The sequence below is a fragment of the Notechis scutatus genome, chromosome 3, assembly GCF_049901735.1.
Source record: "Notechis scutatus isolate UNSWTSFEM ecotype Mainland chromosome 3, rNotScu1.2, whole genome shotgun sequence".
Classification (NCBI taxonomy): Eukaryota; Metazoa; Chordata; class Lepidosauria; order Squamata; family Elapidae; genus Notechis; species Notechis scutatus.
The window spans coordinates 108,464,276-108,483,278 of record NC_142011.1 but is presented as its reverse complement, the minus strand read 5'-3'; the positions used below and the strand labels follow the sequence as shown (position 1 = coordinate 108,483,278).

At 40.1% G+C, this 19,003-nt stretch overlaps 1 protein-coding gene across 3 annotated transcripts in view; it reads left to right on the top strand.

The window, feature by feature from the left end:
- OLFML2B (olfactomedin like 2B) overlaps positions 1 to 18,744 on the top strand; it is a 28,996-nt gene extending 10,252 nt beyond the window's left edge. Inside the window, exons 3-8 of one of the 3 annotated variants that reach the window (XM_026686928.2) lie at positions 2,078 to 2,185; positions 6,230 to 6,394; positions 9,333 to 9,558; positions 11,297 to 11,890; positions 16,268 to 16,444; positions 17,782 to 18,744. In XM_026686928.2, the coding sequence (XP_026542713.2) occupies positions 2,078 to 2,185; positions 6,230 to 6,394; positions 9,333 to 9,558; positions 11,297 to 11,890; positions 16,268 to 16,444; positions 17,782 to 18,383 (1,872 nt within the window). In that variant the 3' untranslated portion in view covers positions 18,384 to 18,744. Of the gene's footprint in view, positions 1 to 2,077; positions 2,186 to 6,229; positions 6,395 to 9,332; positions 9,559 to 11,293; positions 11,891 to 16,267; positions 16,445 to 17,781 lie in introns of all 3 variants that reach the window. The other 2 variants (XM_087960922.1, XM_026686927.2) reach the window with 2 other exon arrangements.
- Positions 18,745 to 19,003: the final 259 nt, after the last annotated feature.

Here is a 19,003-nt window from a genome sequence, read left to right as displayed (position 1 = left end):
ATCAACACTTCTCTATGCCATTTAATATCTTTATTATTATTAATTTGTCTAGCCTAAAGAAGGAATTGGTGGAAGTGGCAAAGAAGAGCTTGTTCTTCTTTTAATATAATGTTTTCCAGCTGTTGTGTAAATTGCATGTGCATAAAAGAGCCTCTTATTGTACTCCAAATATTTAGTAACAAGAAAAGTTACTGTGCAATATTTTCTGATTTGGAAATTTTAAATTGTCATAGCTGGATCAAATCTGCATTGAAAAGAAAACAATCAGTTATAACACTAGAAGATTAATGTATGAATTATGTACAAACCCAAGAATTTTAGAATAGATTGGATTAATCAAAACTAATTAAAGATCTGAAAAACAAGATGCACAAATGCTCTACCAGATCAGAAATGTAGAGATGGAGGGTGAGAGCCATGGAAATGGCCCTGAAGGGGTTATTCAAAAACCATCATAGAAACAATAAGGGCAGAACCATTTGTTGAACCCTGGCAGAGAAGTTAATACTAGGAAGGAGCTCAGACTGGCTCCTCTTTGACTCAGAAGGTTATAAAAGGGAGGAAAGATAAAATACTTTACCTTTCAGATTTGCAGGATTCTCTATATGTCAAAATGTTATTGTTCTAGTGTTCCTATGGAGTCAGTTTCTTGATCTGGTCTTTTTCTCTCTCATAGGGTGACCAAGTAGATCAAGTATGTATTAAAAAAACACAGAAATATACTTTTCTCTATTTTTATAAGCGTTTAAAACCGATATGGCGAACCTATGGCAGAGCCATTTGTGCTGGGACGGGAGCTGCAGGCAAACTTACCTCATTGCGCAATGCCCGCGCCTCACAGCTGATTTTTTGTTTTGTTTTGTTTGAGGCCTTTTTCGGCCTCCCAGAGGCTTGGAAAAAGCGTCTGCAAGACTTCTCAGGTCAAATTATAGGCCCGTTTTGTCACTTCCTGTAATACCGGAAGTGACGAAATGGGCCTATAATTCAGCCTGAGAAGCCTTGCAGATGCTTTTTCCAAGCCTCTGGGAGGCCAAAGAAGGCCTCAAACCAGCCGAAAAATCAGCTGTAAGGCACAGTGTGGGGGTGGGGATTGCATAGGCATGTGCAGGGGGCATGTGGAGGGAGAGCACACATTGCATTCTGGGTGCTGGCATGCGAGTACTGGCGTGCTGGCACGCTCACAATTTTTGGCACAGGAGCCCAAAAAGGTTAGCCACCACTGGTATAAAACCATGTGTGTGGAGGTGCGGTGTGGGTTGGGAAGGGTTTGCAGAGGCGCAATGCAGGTTGGAAAGTTTAGGCGGGAATGTGCAAGAGATGCCGTGCAGGCCAGGCAGGGTGCACGGAGATGTGTGAGGGGTCCCACACAGGTCAGGGAAGGCACATGGGGTTGCAGTGTGGGTCAAGAAGAGTGTGTGGGAATGTGCAAAAGATACTGTATGGGTTATGGAAGGCATTCGGGGTTGCGATGTGGTTAGGAAGGGTGCAGGAGCATGCGAGAGGTGTAGCACTGATCAGGCAGTGTGCGCTGGGAAGCATGAGTAGCTGGCACAGTGAAAGTTGGGGAAATTGCATAGGTGGAGAAGACTTACCTAAGCAATTTGCGACCCAACCCCATTGCCAACACTCCCTCTCATCATCCACAAGCAAAGACTTTTCTTATGGAAAACTGGAAGGGAGCTTTGGAAAGGATGACCGTGTGACCATGACTGACTGTGGCATTGCGGTGGCACTGAAGCAGTAGCAGCAGAGTGGTGCTATGGTAGATAATGGATAGAAATATTCTATGTGAAAAGCAAGAAATGTGATTTTTATGTTATGGATCATATTACTGTTAAAGACATTGAAATAAATAATATACTTCCTTTACTGATGTTTAGAGTACCAGTTGCTTAGATGCTCAGATCCACTGCAACTGGTTAGATTAAGTTATGGTTACTTGTCCAGTGACTGTCATAGTTGAGCTATTATATTTACTGCTTTCATTAAAATTGTATGCAAAGTGTGCTAATTAATGGAAAGCAAATCTAAAGTATATAACTGTTACATCATCATAATATTACTATCTGTTTTGCAGCTTGCAGCCGTCATTGAGATGCTAGAAAATGCTTTCTATGGTTTAGACTTGCTAAAACTGCATTCTGTTACAACGAAACTTGTGGGTCGTGTGGAGAAACTGGAAGAGGTAAGATGAATTCCATCTCCTTTAGGGATTATCTTAACCCTCTCTTTACGGCTGACATGCAGAAATCAAACTTCCTCTGACTAATTATCTACATTGTGGACTAAAAAAATGATATACTGTATGTAAGACTATGCTGAGTTGGGGAATTATATAGGTTAACATGTTGAGAATCAAGACTATTAGTAATAGAAACTACTGAAAACTAATGTGCGAAAGAAATAAAGAAATAAATAAAAAATATTTCACAGTCAAAATATGGAATGTGACCAAGTCAAGGTTGACCACTTAAAAGTTCTTCTCCTTCAGTGTGAGAATTTAAACAGGTGACTATCTCTGTAAACGACTGGGGGGTTTTCAATACCAGAGTATCTGGAAATAATTCAGCAGGTGAAGTTTTACTGACTGCATGATTATTAAAAGCATATTTTACAACTCTATAAATATGAAACAACTGTTTTTTCATCAAGTAACAACCATAAATAAAAGGCTGCTACAATACCCTGCATTTAACAATGGGAAACCATTTCAAATTTGACATCAAATTCTAGTTTTACATCTTCTCATATCTTGGAGTGAGAATCTAAAAAAAACAAAAACGCACTAGAGGTCTGCAGGGCACTTGGATGGTGACTGGACAGTGCATTTTAGAGAGGGCAGTTTGGGCTTATTTTTCCTCTGAGAGGATTTACCTTTTACAAAAAAAGTGATGAAGTATGTATAAGTTATGTGAGCTTTACTATATGTCTTCTTTCATGATGAAAATGGGTAGGAAATGATTGACTGCTACATTTCAGTGGTGCAATTATGGATGGATACGTGGGACATAAGAAAATGCATGTTTTTTTTTCAATAAGCCCAAATGCACCTGCCTTTTAATTTATGTTGTCCTCAATTATAGTTTTATTTGGACCTACTATGAGGACTAGGTAGACTTTTGATATTTGACATATTTTGATTATTTGAATCATATGATTGAATTGAGTTTTGGACACACTGCATAGCAATTGGCTGCAGAGAATATATGGATATTAAGTTAAGATGGAAGCCTAATGGAATCTCAATCCAATCTGTTATGGTGGAAGTGGGCCTTGAACTTTTTTGCCAGTCTTCCCCAGTCTGGCATCTACCAGATGTGTTGGTCCAATTCTCACAATTCACAGAGATAATGGTCCATTTATCTAGAGGGCACCAGATTGGCAATGCTGCAGTATTCAGAGATGCTGGCTACAGTTGAAAATGCTTGTGCCCAATTTAGATGGGAGCACGTGTGTTTTCCCAGAGATGTCTGATCTGATCACAGTGACTCATACCTTAACGTACACCTGGGTTGGGTTATTGTAATGTGCACTGTGCACAATTTGCTCTGACAAAGTATCTGGAAATTTACAATTGGTGCAGAATGTAGCAGCCAGATTGTTAGCTGGAAATGTCTTTGAGGATCATGTTACTCCATTATTAAAATAACTACACAGACATGCATTCCATTTCTCAGTTTAATTCAAAGTGTTATTTATGCCCCTTAAAGCCCAAAGCCACTGTGGAAAATTGCTGGCTTCCATATGAGCTTGCCTAGTTATTATGATCTTCTAGGGAAGCACTTACGGCTTTTTAGCCAATTTCTGTGCTGAGTAAAGTCTGAAGAATTGCTGACTGTGGAGTTCTCTTCCTAAGTATCTTTATCTGGTCCCCGCGTGGATGGCTTTTGAGCCCTATATGAACTGCACCAAGTCCAGCCTTGGAGCTATTATGCTTCCTTTCACTGCTTAAAAGTATTTTGGCAATTTTCCTGTCATTGATATTTGTTTATTTTTAATTTGAACTTCGATATATTACTGTCATATTTGTATTTGCTCTTGCTGCTAGCTACAGGCAAGACTCCTGGGAAAAGTTGATGGCAAGAACAGGAGATGAATTAGGTAGACCCACAGTCTGACTCTGTAAAACTCAGTTCCAACTTTATATGCAGTTTTGGTAAGCCCATAGCCTAGTAAAACTGAATTGTAACCTGGATCTTTAGTAGAGGAACAATATGCTGAATTGCAGCATCACATCCAGAGTAGTGGATGGTCCATCACTGGAAGCCTTAAAAAAAAGATTGAACAGCTCTTTGTCCAGAATACAATAAGATCTGCCTCGGGCAGCGGGTTAGACTAGAAGACCTCCAACATCCCTTCCAGCCCTATGATTCTAAAACTTTTTGTTCCTGAAAGTGGTGCTTACTGCAAATTGCACTTTTTGGGCTAAGAGGAGCCAGAGACAGGGTGACTTGCAATAGAAAACAGTTTTTGGAGTCCTGTCTGGGTTGGGAGCAGAATTTAAGGTGAGTCTCTTTGGGCACTGTTTTCTACTTCCAACGAAAAGTGGCTTATGTATAAGCATGTTTATTTTTAAAAAATCACAGCAACAATATAAGATAGATTGTTTCATAATTTAGTTGTTACAATAAGGAAGACCAGTACAGTATTCCAGTCTTACACTGCAGCTGGAGTTGAAGATATATGGTGTTTCCTGAAGAGCTTGGAGTTTAAAGAATAGGCCAGATTTCCAGGAGAGAATTGTTGGTTATTTTTCAGGTGTCTCTCTCCCCCCACCCCCCAAGTTCTCTTAAGAGTTAATTTTTGACTGTAGGATGGCTGTTGTGGATTATCTGCAATTTTTTTTCACATCTAAAAGTAATTTTTCTGCTGCATTCCATTAGAATTGGAGGAACTGCAGCCTTTTAGAGAAGCCATTTCATCCCATCGACTATAAAATATCCATTTCCACATAACAAAATAGAAAACACACACTTTCATGATAAAGCATTGCTGTTGTTGGTAAAAATGCCATAAGGGTCCTTGATTATTTTAAGGCCACAATCAAGTTTTTGCAGTTAAATTATGTAGTAGGAGGGGTAGATGTTTAGTTATATACAATATAATGGGGTGTGTTTGAGCCTTCAGGTAATTCTACACAGTCATTGGGTTTACGCCTTTTAGTAGCGGACTTTTTTAATGTTGGGTGAATGAACCCATGGCTGGATTCTACCATCCCATGTCGCCAGCCCACTGGCCAAGGGGGGAGGGAATGACAATCACCCCCCACAGCCTGTCCGAATGTAAGAACTCCACTTGGCCACTAGAAATGAGCCAAGGGAAATCCCAGGAAGGGGTTAAGTGGGAAATCCTGCCAATAGAAAATTACCACCTACCCTGCAGCTCCAGGGCAAATGCTGCAAAGTTGTTTGTGCTGCATTTCCTTTGTAGCAGGAGATGCACCAATAGTTAATTAGCTTGGCTTCCTAGTCCCTGAGACCTAGGGAGAACATGTGTTGAAAGATTTTAGGCAGTTATTGCATGCTGAATTTAGGAAGCCATAGCATGCAGGGATGCTTCAGTTGTCAGGAATGCTATGCCACATCCTGGCATGGCATTGTTTGACCCATGGGAACAATTAAAGGAACTATCGATAGATCTGGTGTCCTTTTAGAAATAGAGCTTGATTCTTTTTGGAAATAATAGGCTATGGTTATTGACGTGAGCTTAAACTTTCAGGAAGCATACTAAAAGTTAGCTTTCTGGGTGATCTATACTGTTTTGCCAATTATTAACTTCAAACTGCTATTGTTCATATAATAATTGTAATTATAATTACAGATGATTATGTGCCATTTACTGCTACACTGGGCCAGGTCTAAGCGTATATTGTATTGAACTGCTGCTGTTACAATTTGAGCAGGAGGAGGATAATATACCAGCAGGTGTTGTTGAGTGGAACTGAATTGGTCCTGCCTGCTTCATTTCTGTGATATTAATACCTTTGTGTATTTTTAAAACACAAAAGTGATTACATGCCTTCTTTTTCTGGCTACTGACTGGACTGGGCTTTTCCCCCCTGTTTCTGGAAATTCAAGGGAACAACTGACCATTGAAGGCAGAAGGAAAACCCAGAAATAAGAGGATCTTTGATATTACATTGCCTCCCTGCCCAACACGAATTATAAAGTATTGAATATATTCCAGGTATAAATGATGTTTACTTTCTCACTTTTGAAACTTATTCCAGAAAGTGTCTAGAAACCTCACCAAAGACAATAAACAGAAGAGACAGAATGCAGAAGAAAGTTTTCAGGAGGTGGACATTGATAGCACAATTAATTCTTCCAACAACCATGCTGATAGCCAGAGTTCATTGCAGAGGGATGCTGCTGCAGCTTATACACTCACAGAGGTAAGGCACAAAACTCAATCAGATTTCTATTCCACCCCTTCTGAACATTAGAAATATCCCTTACAAATAAAGTCAGAATTCTGTTGCCCTCATTTTAAAATATACAGTTCTGTGAGGAGCCAACTAAGTCCAATTACAGGCAATTTTTAAATTTTTTTTTGAGCAATGGGAACTGGATTCTGTGCTTTTGAACCCAACCTTTGGATTTCTGTAGGTGGATGTGATTTAGAGTCAGGGTGAGAAAAAACACAGTGAATTTCTAGACCATCTAAATATTATCCCCTATAATATTCAGTTTACTATGGAGATTGGACAATATAGGCAACTTGCATTTTTTAACATTTTGATCAGTCAAGGAAAAGTAGGGCTTACAGTATATCGAAAGACAATGAACACATATTTCTATCTACATAAAAATTCTAACCATTAGTCCTGCCAAAAGACAAGCATAATCAAAAATGTTAGTGCCTCTGCCAGACATATCCCTGAGCTGGCAGATTGTCAGATGGGTTTAGCCATCTTGCCAATGCTTACAGGGTAATGGATATTGTTCCAGGGGAATCAGGCAAGCCGTGTGCTCCAGCAATAAAAATAACATTGAATATACATCTAAGGACAACCCACTCCCACTGGGAAATGTCTTTCTTCCTTAAAACTGAGAAAGTTACGGATCAAACTGGTAAATCATTGAAAAGCATAACTTTTTAAATAACCATTTATAAATCAACAAAAAGTTCAAAAAATTATTTCAATCACTTCAGGAAAGTAGAGGTCTACTCTTGTCATTACTTTACTTTATCCCTTGCAATTTTTGCCAGATTTATCTTGGATCCGCAAAACATGGTATTAATACCCAATTAAAGTAACATGAAAGGATTGCCAATTAGAACAACCTGACAAATCAGAATATGCATTGCTACACAAAGGACATAAAATCCAGTTTAAAGCCATACACAGGTACTAGCAACCATGATGCTATATGGTTGCATAGAAAAGCCATTGAGATTTACAAATATTCTAACAACTTTAACAAGAAGGAAGAGAGTTTAAGGATCAATCAACCAAACCTGGATTGTGGCTTTACATTGTACCAATATCAAACAATCTTTAATTAACCATCAACAAAGGGATTTTTTTCAGCAGCCTAACTCAGAGAAACACATAGCTTTAGTCTGTCTCAAAATCAGGCAAACAAAAGTCAGTTTCCTTTCAGATTTCTTCACAAAAGGGAATTTGAAAAATCACCCAGACAAAGAATCAGTCTAGAATAACTTTTCTCTGATTCCCATGAAATAATCCAATTACAGATTAGTTTGGATGAAAGATCAAACAGCAGAATTCTAATACCGAGCAGTTCCCTTAGCTTTTGAAGATGTTGGTCACAGATGCTGTCAGCTTGTCAGAAAATTAGACAACAGGCATTTAATTCCCAAACCCTTTGACTTATTTATGATTCCAGACCTATGAAACACAAATAGAAAATTTAAAATTCAAAAAAACCCAAACCTAAAATATTAATAATGAAAAGAGGATACCAACAAACCTTATTATTTTTAGGGCATGACATTGACAAGCTGCTTTTGCCTAGGAGAATAGAATTTGTGCACCATGTTAAACTGATAAAAGTAAAGTCTAATACAGATGCTGTGTGGTTGTTAAAGCAACTTGCAACTGGCAAGTCAGAAGGATCTGCAACAAATTTACCTCACTCTTGCTTTAGTTGGATTTCATTTTATTTAGCCTTATCTAATCAACGTCTATGTCTTTGCTGATTTCTAAGAGAAAAGAGAAATAAATTGTTCAAATTAATTCATTGGTACAGCTCTGGTTTCCCTAACTTATATGATACACAGTGATACTTTTCTCATCAAATGCATACAGAGGAAAGTACAGGAGAAACTAGCCTCAGGAATAGTTCTACTGGATTACTGCAACACAGTATTGTTAAAGGGTTCTGGGAAACTGCAGCTGGAGAATAATACTAGATTTTTTACTTTGGTGTAATCGGTGGTGGGCTGCAACCGGTTTAACAACCGGTTTTGCGAGCACATGCTTTGTGTGCGCGCACAGTATTCAAAATACACCAATTTGAAGCTCAAATGCTTACCTTTTAGAGTAGCCCCAGTAAGTAGAACAGCTGAGGCGCGGAAATCAGCTGCGTTGCGTGAATCAACTGAGCCAGAAAGAAGGAAATAAAGGACAGGATAGGGTGGGGGCGGGTGGGCGGGGTCAGCTGATGGTCGGAACTACCGGTTTGCTAGAACCAGTCAGAACCGGTAGCCTCCCACCACTGATGTAATACCACCTGCTTTACTATATTTCTAGGACTAATTGGTATTGATAGATATCTAAAAGCATCCTTCTTAATGTGGTCATAGGATGCTTCAGAAATCCCGGTATGTTAAACCATTACAAAATTTGCTTGGTGGAAATGCCAAACAGACTGTCTTCATGTTCCTTCCAAAGAGAAGTTAGTTTAAACCTGTTCTGATGGCCTTTTAGGCAATTTGGGTTGCCACCAAAAGAGGATAATGGATGGGAAGCAGAGGTGGTATTCAGCAGGTTTTGACCAGTTCTGGGGAACCAGTAGTAGAAATTTTGAGTAGTTCAGAGAACTGGCAAATACCACCTCTGACTGGCTCTGCCTCCCGAGTCCCAGCTGATCGGTTGGGTCTTCTTTTGTTGCCCTGCACAGGAGAATGGAGCTGGAAAGCATGTTATTAAGGTGGGGAGGGAATGGAGATTATGCAGTATCCTTCCCCTGCCACGCCCATCAAGCCACACCACGCCCACCAAGCCACACCCACAGAACCGGTAGTAAAAAAAATTGAATCCTACCACTGATGGGAAGGACTTTTGGAGGTTTTCCAATTCATGGATGTGTCCCCTGAGATAAGTTTAAGAAGGCTATAATTTTAACAATTTTGGTTTCTTAAAGGAAAAATATGAAGAAGTTTTTGTACACAATGAAAAGGCTTCTCGGCATATAAGCTCTGCTGAGTCGTTGCATTATGCCCTCCCAGCTACAGGGGCAATGAATCCACAGGCAGTTTCAGCAAGAAAACTTCACGTGAGGAGCAGGCCTCCCACCCAACAGAATGTTGTCCGAGAAATCACATACTATAAGGCCAAAGATGCTGAAACAGAAAATGACCTTGAAGAACGTGAGTTAATGTTTTTTTTTAAAAAAAACATAATTTTTATAATTTTGGAAACCGCACTTTAATAAAATTTTGTTAGACAGCTTTTCCTAATTCTTAAATTATTTTAACTTGATATCACTGATACATTTTTTTTAAAAAATATAATAGTTAAAAACTTTTTGGCAAGACAAAAGTGTTCAAGACTGATAAGAAAGGTTTGTGTGTATGAGCCAAGGAATGGGCCTAAAATACCATATGGCTTGAAAATTATATTCTTAGAAACAGTTTTACTAAACAAATGAACACATCTAAATGAGTCTCAGTGTGGGCTTTTGAAATCAGCCACTGTCTTCACTTCCTAAGTTGTGATCTCAGACTTATTCAGTTGTTGATGCAGTATAGATTATATTATGTGGTATGAATTGCGCTGCTAGGGCTTCCATCCAATTTAGAGCCTGGGATTTAGAGATTAACCTTTCCATTTGGTCAATTATCCCCGTTAGAGGGTGAGAATGTTTGGTGTGCATGACTGCATGTTCATGTCCCTGACATGAATCATTTGCTGTTGAACATATGGTGCTTTCTACTCTGCAAAGTCCCTTTTTCAGTGCATCTGCTCTTTGTCGCTGTCACTCTGTGGACTAGACTGCAGGCAGCTTGGAGCAAGCAGGTGTTTTTGCTTCATAACTTGGAGTTGGATTATGTGGCCTCCACATTTCATCCCAGATCTTATTTTGGCTTTATCTACTTGTGTCTCTATATTTTAAATGCAATTCAGAATTCAGAGAATTAAGCATATATTCATACATGACCCAACTCAGTTGCTTTAAATATATCCTGAAGGAGATTTTGCAATCAATTATCTATGCAATAATTCTCCAGCTGTGTTTAGTGGACAAGTGTTTTTGTCTACTAAACAAAGCTGGAGGGCTGCCAATCAGCTGTTGAAGGAAAGCTGGATCCTGCTTCTTAACTTCCTCTTCTCTGCCAAGCAACTGATCCGAAAGATGACATTTGCTTTTACTAGCTCACATATGTTCATTCCCCCAGTCTTGATTTCATTAGTATTACAAACACCTCTGCGAGGGAGTGGGTAAAATGCCTCTTTGTATAAAGGTGACAGTTACAACACCTGTCTTATGAAATTTGTATTGGATGTTTCAAAGATGGGCAATTACAGACCAATTTTTAACCTTTCATGTTTGAAAAAGGAGATGGTGATGTTGGTGGCTTCTCCAGAAGTCCTGGAGAACACAATGATGTCTTTCCATTTGAAATTGAATCCAGAGTGAGCTAAAGATCAAACTGATGGATGACTTTTGCTTGGAGAGTGGCAATGCCTGGAAAGTTTGGGAAAAATGATATTGCAATACATCCATTCCTATCCCTCGGGGGACATTAAGTGCAGTTAAATCTTCAGTTTAACTAATTTAGTGGTGACAGGGTGTCTTGCCCTTTTGGGTTGTGAATGGATTTGAGGAGGACAGAGAGATCTATTTTTCTGTAATATTTCCAGGTATTAAAGTTTCTGACTGTCTAACTGTAGCTGGTAAATTAGGAATAATAAATCAAACCAAATTCAGTAAAGTGGTCAGTCATCTCATTATAAAGTGTTTAATTCCAGGGAATAAATATATCAAAATGATTTTAATGTAACATATGTAGAGTTTTAAAAATATTTTATATTTCACATTTTATTATCAATTATAACTGTATAATTGATAAAAATGTAATACTTAAAAAATCTGTGTTTTAGCAGAAGAAGAGTCTTTCAGTGGTGATACTATAGATTTGCTGATTGAGGACCAGCTTTTGCATCACAACTACCTGTCAAATGTCCCTTCAAGGAAACCACCACCTATGGAAGATCTGCTTTTACACGATGATATTCAACTCCTGAAGGCGCATGTTACAAGCACTGCACCCAATGGAAAAGAAATGCCTGCGAACATGAGCACAATAACAGAATCACCAATGTCTTCCACAGACAAGGTGCTTCCTCTAGAATCAACCCCAGTTACTACCTCATCAGTTATTTCTACTACCCAAATCCCGGAGACCACAGCAACAGCTGAATTTCCAGTAACTGGGGCAGCATATAAAAATAAAACGTGGACCTTGAAAACACTGTCTCAGATTGCCACTCAGGCTCCCACAATCACAACTACAGCAGAACAGGACACAGCTACTATGGGGGCACCCATAATTAGCATAACCACAACAGATTTCCACATACAAATGACGTCTGAGCCTACCATGAGCAAAACTGTGACCTCTCCAGCCTCTGTGAATCCTAACCTTACTGTCACACCGAAATATAACCTCGATGAGGAAGATATCCGAAACAGCATTGGTGAGTTTGTTTTCTTTTCCCTTCCCATTTATCTTATTTCATTACTAGTGACTTGGATAACATTAGAATGGTATTGTTCTGACCCAAACCTGGTTCCAAGAGAGCAAACACAAGACAAAGGTAGAAGTATAACCTTTTTATGTTTCAGCTAAGAATCCTGTTTCTTCACAGATAAAAGGCTGCTTCCAACTAATTAGCTCCGACAAGAAAGAGTCTTGCCAAGTTTTTTCAAGGCTGCCAAAAAACAACAGATAAGAAATAGTTTACAAGAGTCTTCAAATATCAACTTAATGTCCACGAGGCTGAGTTCAAAACGTCTTTGCCTTCTGCAAAGTATGTTCGTTCACAGCTGGCTTTTATCTTCTTAAAGGAGGGGCCATTACCTTGCAGCCTTACTCCGGAGTTGCCCGTGCTGTTGCAGCTGCTCTTTCCTGCGAGCAATCCTGCATGCACGCGCACTTGGCACAGGCTCCTCGGGAACCTCCTCATCACTGCTGCCAGCCCCCACAATCTCTGAAGGTAGCAGTCCACTCCCTAATGGTCCTGGCCCCTCATCTGAGTCCTCGCTCTCCTCAGCTGTCCGCACCTGCTGCCGGCTAACCACAACAGGTATAAAGAAAGCTCTTACTTTGAGCCAAATCAATAGAAGGGGACTTAAATAAATTATAAGTAAAACAGTATTAAATTCTCTAATGGATGGATGATGTCAAGGACTGCAGAGACGAATTCTTGGGTTAAAAAGCATGATGGGTAGAGACAGCATTGAGACAGAGCCTGATGGATCAGAGGAAGAATCTGAAGCGGATTTGGTGTCCCAGGGACAGGGTTAAAGAGGGCCCTGTTATGACACAAAAACACAAATGCTGCCCCGGAAGGTCAGAGGCTTTTCTCCTTAATACAGTATTGTTTCCATGCAATCTAAATAGTTGCCCTCTATTATGTTTGGGTCTCTGCTGGTCTTAAATCACATTTTTCTGCTTTCTTATTGTAGTTTATGAAATCCAGACTTATACTGGATGTTTGTTTTTACTTTATCTTTGCGAGATAAAGTTTGTTTTCTAGAGGAATAGATGAATGAATTGGGCAGAGGTTGACATAACCTGGAACTATCTGGTTGTTGTTGTTTTTTGGCCTTTTATTTCTATTCATGAAATCAGTGGGCCCGGTTGACTGCCCCAGGTTTTCAACAAACAGGGCTAGAGATTTATCTGTGCATCATACTATGTTGTTGTTGTTGTTAGTTGCGAAGTCATGTGTGACCCATCACGACCCCATGGACAGTGTTCCTCCAGGCCTTCCTGTCCTCTACCATCCCCTGGAGTCCATTTAAGTTCACGCCGGCTGCTTCAGTGACTCCATCCAGCCACCAAATTTCTCTGTTGTCCCCTTCTTCTATTGCCCTCAATCTTTCCCAGCATTAGGCTCTTCTCCAGCGAGTCCTTCCTTCTCATTAGGTGACCAAAGTATTTGAGTTTCAGCCCCTTCGTGGGTTACTGCTTTGTCGTGGTGAAGGGGCTTGCATAGCTCAATGAAGCTATGAGCTGTGCTGTGCAGGGCCACCCAAGACGGACAGGTCATAGCAGAGAGTTCTGACAACATGTGATCTACTGGAGAAGGAAATGACAACCCACTCCAAACCCCATGGACACTACCAAAAACCATCATACTATAGTTCTCCTTATGTGGAGAATTAGGTGGCCCTACTTATTTTAAAAATTTCCCTTACTGTGTGGCGAAACCCCGTATTATATGAGGAAAGTCATTTTTTTTTAATTGGCCAGAACCAAAATAAACATATAAATTATCAAAAGGCAAAATGTCTGGTTCAAGACCGCTGTTGCTCACTACCCTTTTGTTCTATTAGTCAGTCCTAGAATTTGGTACTAGCAACTTGTGATGCCTCTACTTTAAAAGATTTAGAGTCTAGAAATTGTCTTTGACTATCTTTTGTGCCATCATCGTTCTGTTTATTAATATATTCTTGCTTAGGCACTTATCACTAAAATGTATTATTAATCAGTTCCCATACCTTTGGTCTGCTTATTTATGGGAAGAAATGGTTACAGGTTGGGACTGCAAAGAAAAGATGGTAGGCTGTCTCTACCCACCATTTCTCCTGAAATGTGTGCACCCAGTTTTCAGGATTTCTATCATCCTAGAGCTGGCTGGAGGGCACGATATTAATACTTATCTACTAGAGTCTGTGCTGCAAATAACTGAATGCCGCATCCTTGGTTGAAATCAGGTTATAAGGTACAATAGTAATTGCTGCTGATATACTGCATTCCCTGCTGCCCAGCACCATCTTTGCCTAATCTACTTGATTTCACGGCAAGAGATCTGGAGATTGTTAATTCCAGGGATTGCAATTGATCACCAAGCAATATTCAGTTTGGACTAGATTACGGAATGGTGGAAAGAAGTGAAATGGCTTTTTTTGTTTTGCCATTTTATTGAATCCACTGACAGAGTCTAGTGACTCTGTTTAAGATGACTAATTACTTGCTGGGGAAGGACAAATACTGGAAATTTATATAAGCACTGTAAGGTATATTTAAGCTTTCTGGCAGATAACATTTCTCAAATCCACTCAGAGGTGGCTATCATTTGGGCAAGTCTGGCTGAGATACTCGGGCATAGTTTTGCGTTGAGTGGATTGGATACTGTGATATGGATAGGGTCTTTCAAACTATGCACTTGATTACCTGTCATCCAGGCTCACCCCTAGATTGTTAAGGCTGCCTGTGGGCAGCGGGGAATGACCTGAGATTGGGTCCATATGGTTTATACAGTGATGAGTTTCTTTGAGAGACAGAGTGATCCTTTCAACCATGAAAGAGATGATTGTGGGCTCCTCCTCAAGAAGTTATTGCTGAACCCAACAGTCCTGGACAATTTTGTCCAATCTCAAATCTTCCCTCTTTTGGAAAAGTTGTTGATGTGATCGGGCAACAGCCCCAGAGGATCCTGGATCAATCAGATTATCTGACCCATTTCAGTCAGGTTTCAAGCAGCATCATGCTTTTTTATGATCTTTGGCAGAGCTGGGGTGGGAACGATATGTTCTTTCTTGTTCTCCTTGATCCTCAGTGCTTTTGATACTATTGATCAAAGTCTCTTTCTGAACTGGCTGTGGGGATTGAGAGTAGAGTGATGCCATATTGTAGTGGTTCTCCTCAGTTTTCTGGGATTGTTCCAGCATATTTTGGTTTGATGGGATGTGATGGCACCATAGTGGGAAGTATGGTGTGCTCCTTTGTAAGTTTGATACAGTTGTTTTATTGCTTTTTTATTTGTTTTGTTATGCATAGGCTTATTGTGCATGATAATAATCCATAAAAGTTCAATAAATAAATACACATCTACATGAAATCACTGAATGAGATCATTTGTTGATTCACAAGGTCATCAGTATGCTGATGACACCCAATTATACATTTTGACCCTGGGAGATCCAAGTGATACTGTCTATGTGTGTCCCAGTATCTAGAGGCTGCATGAGGACAGTCTCAGGCTCAGTCCTGACTGGACTGAGTAGCTGTGTATATTTTGGCCCTTTAGTCTTGGGGACTTTCTATCTTTTAAGTTTGGTGGGTATGTTTGTTCAGTCAAGTCTGATCTGGTCTTGGACTTTAAGGTCCTGCTCAAAGAGTTTGGTGGTCTCTGAGGTCCAAAAGGTTGGTGACCCCTGGCCTAGAGGGCCTCTGCAAAGAGCAAACTAGTGCATTACTGAAATCCATTCCTGGATTGGGAGGCTGTTCAGAAGATCACACAGATCCTAGTCATCTCATGAATGGATTATTGCAATGTATCCCACGTGCGGCTGCCATTAAGACCACTCAGAAACTACACTAGTAGCAGTACAGACAGTAATGGTCATTCCATGGCGTATCCATGTCACACCAGTTGCTTCTGGATGCAGTTCAAGGTTCTGGTTATCACCTATTAAGTTCCACGTGTCATAGCCTGGTTATTCAAGGAAACACTTAGGAAAATCAGGCAGATCAGATAGTTCCAGGTCCCCTTGATTAAATAATGTCATATGTGGGTCTTGGGAAGCAGCACCTACCTCTGGAAAGGATAGCATCAGACATCTTGGAGTTAAAGCAGTTATTAAGGCCCTACAGGATGGCTTGTTTTTGAATGGTTTACTTCTGGACACATATGATTGTTATCTTTGTTACTGTTGCCTTTAAAGTTCAGCCACCCAGACTTGTTTATAGTTGAGCAATCTCTATATTCTCTCTCCCTCCCTCCCTCCGTCCCTCCCTCTGGTGTGTGTTGTGTGTGTGTGTGTGTGTGTGTAAAGAGAGAAGCTAGCGCACCTTAAAGCCTTTACATATACCTAGGAAGTTCTAAACATTCTTTGTTTTTCAGGTCAATGCAAGGACACTTTGTCCACTATTACTGGGCCAGTAATTCAGAATACTTATGGGCGGAATGAAGGTGCTTGGATGAAGGATCCAGTTGCCAAAGATGAGCGAATCTATGTCACCAACTATTATTATGGCAATACATTGGTGGAATTCCGGAATCTGGACAGCTTCAGACAAGGTTTTATGTTTGCTTTGTACTATGGGGCGAATTGCCATAGAAGATAAATGACAGAAGAGAAGCATACTGGGTTGGGAGGTCAGGGGAGATTTGATGCATCTGTTGAATGGTTTAGATGGTTTAGATGGAAAATTGAATTGTTACAAGCACAAGCATTTGGAGAAAGGGCAATTAAAATGAGCTTGGGATCAAAAGTCTTAGAAATCTGTGAAATAAAAAATACATTACAGGTAGTTCTCACTTTGAACACCAGCTAGGGCTCCTCAGTTGGTGCTTTTTTGTGCTGGAGCTGTCTTTCATGGGCTGGGCCTCTTTTGCAGAAAAACAACAACAACAACCTCTACCCGATGCAAAGATGGCGGCCCTGGCTGGTGTACAAACAGGGTTGGGGCAGCTACCAGCTACCAGCATTGGGCAGGCAGGCAGCCAAAAGCACTAAGATATGGTGGTGAGATAAGCAGGTGGGGAGAGTTCCAGAGGATGCAGTCCATTATTTTACCCAGACTCAGGAATAGGAGGGACCAAACCCAGAATGACTTGGCTCAGGGTGGGTCCTTGCCTAACAATCAGAGGAATTCAGGTAATGATGGCCATGGGGAGTGCCAGGATTGCCATTGTTAAATGATGTGGTCATGTGACATTGTGCCTTATGACCACGGTGCTTAGCAACATAAATCCCTGTCCCAATTACAGTCATTAACCTAGAACTACTTGTAGAGAATTAAGCCCACAATGGGTATATGCCAAATACAGCACTTCTGCATCAATCCAGTTTCCCCCTATAACAAACATAGGGGAGCTAAATGGATTTTCTATTAATGGACAAACTGTTTGAAATCTGTTAAATTTTGAATGCAAAATTTGTGGTGCTTTATCTTTAATTTTAAGTGCTTTAGATTTATTTGCATATGGTGATGTCTTTACTTTTGGCAAGAGTCATATAAACTATCCATGGCTATATATTAAAATACTTTGTATGCCACAAGGCGGATATGCTTACTGTTAACAGATTTTTAAAAACTGAAAGCATACAAATAGCAGATACACTGCAGATGTACAGAATACTGAAAAAAGAAATACTGAAACTCGAATGATAAAATCTACAGAAGAAAATGTGGGAGAATAAATTTCACATCTAGTTAGTATGTTCCAGATTAGGAGTTCAGTAACACATGAGTAAATCTCCAGATTTAATCTTTGACATCTGCCTAAATCCTGAACAGCTGCCACTAAGCAGTGGGTAGAATGTCTCTGTTGGAATCTTCACAGGAAACATATGTGCAAGTAGGATTAGGATCAAGTGTGCTCTTTAAATTATTATACCATCTGTTTCCTAGGCCGATGGAGTAACTCGTACAAGTTGCCCTACAGTTGGATGGGAACAGGCCATGCTGTCTTTAATGGTTCTCTCTACTACAACCGAGCCTTCACCCGCAACCTCATTAAGTATGACCTCAAGCAGCGCTACGTGGCTGCCTGGGCCATGTTGCATGATGTAGCCTATGAGGAGGAGACCCCTTGGCGGTGGCGCGGCCATTCAGATGTAGATTTTGCTGTGGATGAAAATGGCCTATGGATCATTTATCCCGCCATTAATTATGATAGCTTCAACCAAGAGGTGATTGTCCTCAGCAAACTCAATGCCATGGATCTGAGCACCCGTAAGGAGACCACCTGGCAGACGGGTCTACGGAAGAACTTCTATGGCAACTCCTTTGTCATCTGCGGTGTCCTCTATGCTGTTGACAGCTACAACAAGAGAAATGCCAATATTTCATATGCATTCGACACGCACACCAATACCCAGATTATCCCTCGCCTGCTCTTCGAGAATGAGTATTCCTACACCACTCAGATAGACTACAACCCCAAGGATCGGCTCCTTTATGCTTGGGACAACGGCCACCAGGTTACTTACAATGTCATTTTTGCTTATTAAGGACACAAGGGAGTGATTTTAATGGGTCACAGCACCTTTTTATATAAACACGTTTGCTTTTAATTCTATAAATCAGAGTAAATGTGTGGGTTTAAAAGTTTTTTTAAAATAAAATTGGACTGTAGAACAGTCCATATACCAAATCAACCCTTTTATTTTGGGCATAACTTTTTTATATGGAATATACTGCCTACCCTGAGACAATGGGACCTATGTCTTCATTAACTCTGCCAAGTGCAGACACCCCAAAAGGGAAAACCACAGGGCTTTTGTCTTTATTATTGTAATAGAAAACTTGGTTTGGATGAGAAAACCTTCTAAAGTTAACATTTTTATAATAAAATATCAGTGTTGAAACTCAGTAAACCAGCGTCTTATTCACATTTCTGCTGTTACTATGTGCTTCTCTTTTTTGCTGATCAGCTCCTATATGACTTGTTGGGTTCCTGTCTAAACTGCTGTGGCTTTTTATATTCACATTTTAGTTCAGATTGCAATCCTATGGTATTTTGGAGGCATTTTTTAATTCATAGAAGCCTGTTCTTGATGTTAGATGCACATCTTTTAGCCCCTACACTGCCTTGCCTCACTGCTGGGGTAGTGGCTGGATTCAACACCCA